This window comes from Ipomoea triloba, chromosome 2 (genome assembly GCF_003576645.1).
Source record: "Ipomoea triloba cultivar NCNSP0323 chromosome 2, ASM357664v1".
Lineage (NCBI taxonomy): Eukaryota > Viridiplantae > Streptophyta > Magnoliopsida > Solanales > Convolvulaceae > Ipomoea > Ipomoea triloba.
This window is the reverse complement of record NC_044917.1, coordinates 4,685,846-4,694,954: the sequence shown is the minus strand read 5'-3', so window position 1 is coordinate 4,694,954 and position 9,109 is coordinate 4,685,846. Positions and strand designations below refer to the sequence as shown.

The following is a 9,109-nucleotide window of genomic DNA, read 5'->3' as shown; positions in this document are numbered from 1 at the left end:
GACAAGTAAAATGGGAGTAATAAACAGTGAAAGGAAAGGAGAGAATAGGGTAGGATGCTTAGCTGTCAAGTTAATGGTTTTTGTCCCTTCTCCACTCTTCTCCGTCCATTATATCCCAGTAAAGAATCTGTCTCTTTCTCCCTCTTCTCTCTCTTGCAACTTGCTTAAAACAGTAGTCCTGTGGTCTACAGAGCGTCGTACGTTAGTTTTCTGAAATAAATTGGCGTTGAGGAGACAGCTCTTTCTATCCTTAGTTCTGGTCTTTCTAGATCAATGGATCCGATAATTAAGTGTCTCTGGGATTTTTACTATAATGTATGTGGGCTCTTCACTGCGAAAATGGAGCCCAAACTAACGTACGAACACAATTTTTTTTCTAATTTCCCTTTTTTTATTATTTATTTTTCCCCTCATTATAATTATGTCAAAGTCTTAGCCTTCACCAACCAACCAAGCAATTTGCTTATTGCCTTCACATTATATATATATAAATATTTTGTGCGCTCTGGAACTGAAAAAGCTAAGCTAGGCGGCGGCGGGCATGGGGAGCCAAGAGTGCGACATAATCCGGTGGTTCGACGAGGTGGCGGAGAACGCCGGGGAGGTCCAGAGGGAGACTCTCCGGCGGATTCTTGAAGTGAACCACGGCGTGGAGTATCTGAAGAAATGGGTGGGAGATAGAGATTTGAATGTGGAAGATGGCGCATTATTGGAATCTCTTTACACTTCTTTAGTCCCTCTTTCTTCTCATGCAGATTTGGAGCCTTACGTTCAACGGATTGCTGACGGCGACGCCGCTCCTCTCCTCACTCACCACCCCATCACCACCTTATCCTTAAGGTACTAATAACTATTCATACACTAGTCTCATACATATTATTATCGATCACTGTCTATGTTTTTCCACACTTTTTGTTAAGCCTTTTAATAATGTTACATAAAAAGCTGTACTCTGTTGAAAGTTGAAGCCATGAGTCATGATACCCAATAATATAATGCACTAAACTAAGTGACAAAACCCACTAATAATTGCTTATTCTAACCTTTGATCTATCTTAGCTTGTTGTTGTTGTTTATAATAATAATAATAACCATCTCTAATAATCTCCATTTTTCTCATTGGTTACTGCAACTGCATTATTCAGTTCCGGAACTACAGAGGGTCGTCAGAAGTTTCTACCCTTCACTCGCCATTGCTCACAAACCACCCTTCAAATCTCCAAGCTCGCTGCTGCTTTTAGATCCAGGTACGTAATTTCACTATACATATTCTTTGAATTGGATCAAGCTGATACCCCAAAATCTGGTAACGAAAGTGCAAATTTATTTCCTTTTACCACCATATTTTCCAAAAACAGTGGTGAACCTCTACACAATAATTTAATTTAAAGTGAATGCTTTATTAGGAGGAAAAAAGAGTGCTTGCATATAACAGATTCTAAGCTAATAATATGGAGACTAATTCTAATAAAACTAGACACTGACATATATATATATATATATATATCATAGGATTTATCCGACGAGTGAAGGGAAGAGGATTTTGGAGTTCATATACAGCGGGAAGCAGTTCGAGACGAAGGGAGGAGTTCGGGCGGCGACGGTGACGACTCACATTTACGCGAGCGAGGAGTTCAAGGAGAAGCAGCGGGAGATAAAGTCGTTTACTTGCAGCCCGGATGAGGTGATTTTCAGCGGGGACTACAAGCAGTCCACGTACTGTCATCTCCTGCTGGGCTTACACTACGGCGCCGAGGTGGAGTTCGTGGCCTCCACCTTCGCCTACAGCATAATCCAGGCGTTTTTGTACTTCGAGGAGCACTGGAGAGAGATTTGCAATGACATAAGCGATGGGACACTAAGCGCCAAGATTAGCCTCCCCAAATGCCGCGAATCCGTGCTCAAAATCCTAACCCCAAACCCGGATTTGGCCGCCAGAATTCGCAGGGATTGTGAGGAATTGGAAAGGGAGGATTGGTTGGGTTTGATTCCCAAACTATGGCCTAACGCTAAGTACATTTACTCCATAATGACGGGGTCTATGCAGCCGTATTTAACAAAACTCCGGCATTACGCCGGGAAGTTGCCATTGGTGAGCGCAGATTACGGCGCGACGGAGAGCTGGATTGGGGTGAATGTGGATCCTTCTTCCCCACCCGAGAAGGTCACTTTTGCAGTCATTCCCACATTTTCTTACTTCGAATTCATCCCACTTCACAGACAGAAATCGCAACAATCTTATAACAACAACGACAACGCGTCTCATCTGCCCACCGATGATTTCTTGGAAGATGATCCTGTGCCCTTGTCCCAGGTCAAGATTGGACAGGAATATGAGGTTGTTCTAACAACTCTCACAGGTAAGTAAACACATTCATTAGTTTGTTTATTTCGGTTCGGTTGTGCTGTTGCTTAATTAAATAACTATTCCTTCATTCAATTCCATCGTTGACATATATAAACTAACTTTGGGTAGGTCGAGGTTGTTCACCAACACTAATTTCATCTTGCTTGCTGTGCTTGAAACATTTCTTGACACAACATTATTTTGATATGTCGTCTGTGCTAACATAGTAACATAAGTGGCCTAATTAAGCAACAGATCAGAGCCATCATATCATTAAACCTTCACCACAAGTGTCAATTTGCCAAGATGATAGAAACATGGAGTACAGTGTGCCTATGAATTCAAGAACATGGAATATTCTAGGAAAATATCGTGTCATTATTTATGTCTTGGAAAAAATATGCGTTCTACAAATAAGGAAAGATACTAGCCATTCAATAAATATTCACATTTATAGCTTGAAATTAAATATTGTTGTAGGAGAAGAAGCTGGAATCTGAAGAAGATATTTGATATATATGATATCATGACCATGTAATTAAAGTCTCTATGCATGATTAGATCAGATAGGATATGATAGGGTGAGTGCTCAAAACACAGTAATTAAACTATAGACACAGCCAATAGTGATTTTCTTTCAAGATTATAAATCAAAACCTAGGAATTGTAGTTTTTTTTTCTTTCTTTTCATTTTCATCAGCTTATTGGCATCAATAAGCTAATTCAAAAATTTATTTACCAAATACATATTTTAGCTATTTGACCAAGTTAAATAGTTAAAAGTTGATAGAGCAAGCCAAACTTTAGTTGATCATCATTTTCCAAACACCCCAAAATTCATAAAATCATCCTATCGAATAAGCTCTAGAAAAAGTCATATTGATCAACACTTTTTTTTGGAAAACACAATAATGTTAATGTAATAGATATGATCAACAATGTAACATGTTGATCAACATCTTAAAATTTTCGATATATATAATCTTAGGTATAGTAGTATAGATTCAGGATCATATAAGACCAGTCCCTTAAATGAGACAATCTACTCCCAGACATTCTTGAATGACGGTGGAGGCGCTGGAGTAGATTGTGTGTACTGATGCTTGTTCGCACATTTTTACCTAATGAACTGTTCTCATTTGAACAATTGAACACGAGCCTAGAAGTATGCATTTAACAATTGAATGTTGGACACAGGGCTGTATAGGTACAGGTTAGGGGATGTGGTAGAAGTGGCAGGCTTCTACAAGAACACCCCAAAGCTCAACTTCATATGCAGAAGAAAGCTGATACTAACAGTAAACATCGACAAGAACACAGAGAAAGATCTTCAGCTAGTAGTGGAGAGGGGTTTACAGATTCTAAGCAAGACAGGAGCTCATCTAGTGGACTTCACCAGCCACGCAGACGTGGCAAAACAACCTGGGCACTACGTTATATACTGGGAGATCAAAGGCGAGGTCGAAGAGAGGGTCCTGGGAGAATGTTGCAGAGAAATGGACGCCTCTTTCGTGGACCAAGGCTACGTGGTGTCCCGGAGAACAAACTCCATTGGACCGCTTGAGCTCAGGATTTTGGAGCGAGGAACTTTCAGGAAGATTCTGGAGCATTTCATCGGCAATGGGGCGGCGCTGAGCCAGTTCAAGACACCCAGGTGTATTACGAATCAGGTGCTGCTAAGAATCCTTAACCGCTGCACCATTAAAAGGTTTCACAGCACTGCATATGCGTAATTATGTTTGTGTATGTATCGAAACGCTTAACCTTATTATCCATTATTATTTCTTTCTTAGACGTCGTTGCCTGCAAGCCTGGTAAGGATTTTAGGATTAACATGTGTACGTTGAAATATGGGTGATACAACTTTCTGGCCATGTGTGATCGTGATCATGTTTTTGACAAACTCATTCCATTTTAAGTGTGCAAATCTGCATTTCACCTTTACATCAATCAAATCTTATTTCCCATGCAATAATTCTCCTATTATATATATTAACATTTTTGGGCATTTATCTATATAAATAATAGCCAGCATTACCTCATTTGGGGCCTAGTTGGTTTGATAATTATAAGATTTTAAGTTTGAGTAAACAGTATATATATATATATATATATATCTTGTACTAAATGACCAAGGATCTTGTAGTCTAGTGACATCAAATCCTTCTCTTTATACGGGAGATGGTGGGTTCGAGCCTTAGTGGAGGTTTTGTAAATTAAGTCACATTTTTAGGTGAACTAGCTGTCCAAGACTTTGGCCTATCTAGTCACAAATCTTGAACCATCTATCAATTTGTTAGACATGCATGGGGTTTTTTAAAGCTACTTTTGATGTCATTACTTTTTTAATATTCTCAATAATGGTACACAATTATTAAAATTGCCAAATATAAGTAAATGACATGAGTCTTTTCTTTTTTCACTTTGATTAAAGTTCATGATGATTACAAATTTTCATTCCCGTGACGTGTTCCGGTAGAAATTAAAATTTATCATCATATATAAACTTTGGTCATTAACAAATTAGGACAACATCCAATGATTTTATATTGAATTTCTTATTGAAAGGACTAAAAGTAAGAAAGAAAAAACAATTTCTACAACTAGGTGCACCAAAAGTAGGAATATCACCAAAAGAACCAAAGATAATAAACCTTTAAAACTTATTGTTGAAATTCGATCTTAATAACTTTAACCGGCCCGTGACTTTGATTGTTATATATATAAAATGAGACAAAGAAAATAATATATAGTCATGTGCGTGATTTATACACGACACATGTTGAGAGGATATGATTGTTACCGCATGGTCCCTATAGACAATACGCATTTGGTGTTGCAGATGGTGCATGAACATACATACAAAACAGCTCAGTTTATATACAGCAGAAAAATATATATATATATATATATATATATATATATATATTTCTCTTATTGTGTGGATGTTTGCTAGATGTGTGTCTCAATATGGTTGTATTATCGTTTATGGTAGCAGATATAATATTCATCAATGTAATGATAATGACAATGATAATAGCAAGTTAGCAACCACAGCTAGCGAATGATAATAATAAAAAAAAAAATTTAATGCTCTTTTCTCCTCCTGATTTTTAATTTCCCTCTAAACTTTCTCTTATGATGTGACATTTATTCATTGGAAGTCAATGAATTGATTATCCCACTACTAATTAAAAACTAAATTTAACAACCAATAAGGTGATGTCTACCTCAAGAGGGAAAGTTTGTAGAGAAAATATATAAGGAGTTTGTAGCATTATTGTTTTTTTAAATTTTAATTTAGTGAAAGGTATATAACGACATATCATGGCAATTGTTTCATCGAGAATCACGTTTTTTTGGTTTTGTTTCCAACCGTCCATATGCAAAGATATATATATAATTAATTATAATGTATATGAGAACAAAGACGGATGATGCTAATGGCCTAATACTTACAAAACTATCAATGTAATATGAGAAAGAAAGATCGCATACACACACTGCACACACACACACAAATTTTTAATATATGTGATGGCAAGTTTAAAATGTGGGGTATAAATACCTTTTAATTCTATCGTTTTCCATGACAGCTACATATGTAAAGCTTGTGGAGCTCCTTTCTGTGGTATCATTTAATCTAGCCAAGCAGCGCATCTCGTAGCCTGCCTGCATTTTTGAGAGTTGTATTTTCTAATAACAGACATATCTGTTCTCAAAAAAAAAAAAAAAAAAAACAGATCAGACATATCTCGTAATTTACCTCTTCATTCTTTAATCAGATAGGTGAAAGCGGGATTAGGGTTGCCAAAACTATACAAGCTAGAGCTAACTAGCAAGCTTTCTCCGATCCATGATCGAGTAAATTTTAGACAGAGTTTCAAGTTGGAATAATATAAATATGCTGTGAACGGAATCTAAACCTTGGCTAAAAGACAGGATGCCTATACAACGTGAGAGGGTTTGACTAGCTAGCTAGGGTTAGGAAGGCACAGGAATCAAGAAAACGTGGGGAAAATGGGAACAGCCATGATGAGATGAGAGTGGATAAAGGGATGCGTCGTCAGTACAGTACAGTGTGGTGTGAACGTAACAGTTTAGTACAATTGTATGAATATATTTTTTATATTATTTCATGTATCTATAGCTAGGATGGAGGTTTGAAATTCTGTCGACCATAAACTCTAAAGTATAAATTAAAGTATCAACCCATTGGCCATGGGGCCACCTCCTACTCCATCGCCATAGCCAAAATCTGGAGAAAAAGAAGAATGCATCGTATGTTCTTTGAGCTAGGTTGAGGAAAAAATAAATGACAAAGTTAAATAAATAGCTTCTTTTATTTTTTTATCTAAGAAAAACCTAAATTTTTGACATGTTTTTATTATTCATTATAGTTTGATTTTAACGTGACAATACATATTGAGTCGTCACTATTATAAAGTAAACATTAAATAAGTTGAATGCTCCACTTTGATTTTTAGGACCATTGTGGTCCCAAATTTCCTTGTGTAGATGTCGTGTGAATCTGGTTCGCAATTCTAACCACTCTTCTACACAAAATTGACAAAGTTGAGTTGTTTTTTTTGTCTATCAAAAAAAAAAAAATTATTGTACATCTTATTATAGAAATTTATGTCACATCATACTAACGTTGATTAATTATAACATGACAATAATATGTATGAATTGAGTCATCTCTACTATTATATATGAAGGGAAAATGATTTGAATGTTTTACTTTAACTTTTAGAATAATTGTGATTCTAAAATTCCTAGATGTGGTGTGAACTAGGTTCACAACCCTAAATCCTCAACCTCTTCCAACTAGAATGATTAGTTAATGATATATATAGAGCTCAAATAACTTAATTAATTAATAATTGAGTAGACAACACATTGAGATTTGAATGATTTTTTTTTGTCAACAAATTAAAAGCAAAATTGTTGCCATATCTTTTCATAAAAATTTATGTCACATCTTGATAACAATGATTAATTACAACTTGATTTTAACATGATAATATGTACAAATTGAGACATCACTACTTTTATGAAATGAAAATAATTTGAATGTTGTACATTTGGTTTGTAAGATTGTGGTCCCAGATTTCCTAGATGTGGTGTGAACCCAATTTCCATCCCTAGATCAGATACTCCTCCAAATATAATGATTAATTAATAATGTATAAAGTTCAATTACTTAATTAAGGCCATTTTCATTCATGCAATTATACCACTTGCAAATCCTACATGGCTTTATTTATTTATTTATTTATTATTAATCCTATGTGTTGCATGTCTGGTACTTTTTTATTATATTTTAAATATTTGTATCAAGCAACGAAGCATAACCAAATTGTCAGATTATATCATTAACTTCACGAACCCGTCCATATTCTATGAGTAGGTAATTGAAGCATATATGTGCTTCATTCCAACTAAAAGTCTAAGTTAATAGTTCGATTAATTACACATTTATATTTATATATCATATGCTCAACATGACTCTCATGTGTACGAATCATTGACATGAGATTGACTCTAATACCAAATCAAAGTGTGTGCTCCATTTCAATAAAAAATACTAAGCCAATAATTGAATTGTACATTTATGTATATATATGTTATTCCCTCTGTCTCATTTTACCTGTCATATTTACTATTCATTGGCCAAACCAACTCTTTCTTGGTTGCTTATTTTCTTTAGTAATTTTTTTTATTTTTATATTTAATTTTTTGTGTTTAATAGTACTTTTAATGTAGTTTCTAAATATATAAATTTTATATATTAATGCTAAACTTAATATTATGAAAAATTAGATTAAAAATAACTTCAGTCAAGCCTCATTCAACGAACCAGACAATTAAAATGGGATAGAGGTAGTATATGTTAAACCGAGGTAACCCGGCCCAACGTATATTGTACTGTCTCGTATACGTACTGCGTTTGTGGAGAATGCATATGATTTCCACAACATCATATGTGAGGTACTGTTTCAAACTCACTACCGTACTCTTCCTTTGAGTTTTTGTAATACGGAGTACATTTCGATATGATTCCCTATGTTTTGAGCATTTAAATTTCTGTCATAGCCCATAGTAGCACAAGGTAGCCCATATCAATCGGCTTATAATATATAGCTGTTTTGGGTCTGTATTTTAACCCAACAATTAAATATTATTTATTTATAGACCAAAAGACCACTCACGGCCTAAAACATTCATTGTTTGCCCATTCATGTCAATTACCCAAGGTTTGATATAATAAAACCATCAAATACATATATGTGAACCGTACTACCGTGTACGTGTCTTCAATTCTATGGGGTGACATTACTTCTGTCACACCTTTATGCAACAAAATCATTTCATAAAATATAAACCAAAATAAATAAATTAAAGGATTATTAAAAACTGATAAAATAACTTTCAATATTTTTTAATGTTTGACTATCAAATAAAAATGAAGTCAATAAAAAATATTCAATGTCTATTTGGGCAGAAAATCATAAATTTATATTTGGGAGAAAATTTTCATATTCATATTTCATGCTTATTATTAATACATTTATCAATACCTAATTACGTAGTAAAATATAGGTTGAGATCGATGGTCTAGACAAAACAATAAAAATCATGATATGTACCACAACCCAAAATCATTTAAATTAAAAATGATTGAAATGTTTTGTTTTTCCATTTTTAATATCTCAAAATCAGAATTAGATCATCTTCCTTTTACTCTTTCTTGTTTAA

At 34.7% G+C, this 9,109-nt stretch overlaps 1 protein-coding gene across 1 annotated transcript; it reads left to right on the top strand.

Moving 5' to 3' along the window:
* Nucleotides 1-253: 253 nt before the first annotated feature.
* Nucleotides 254-4,314, top strand: LOC116010581 (indole-3-acetic acid-amido synthetase GH3.10). The gene is made up of 4 exons (XM_031250055.1): nt 254-840; nt 1,146-1,247; nt 1,513-2,360; nt 3,545-4,314. Exons 1-4 carry the CDS (start codon nt 542-544, stop codon nt 4,078-4,080), a joined length of 1,785 nt encoding a protein of 594 aa, XP_031105915.1. The 5' UTR covers nt 254-541; the 3' UTR covers nt 4,081-4,314.
* Nucleotides 4,315-9,109: the final 4,795 nt, after the last annotated feature.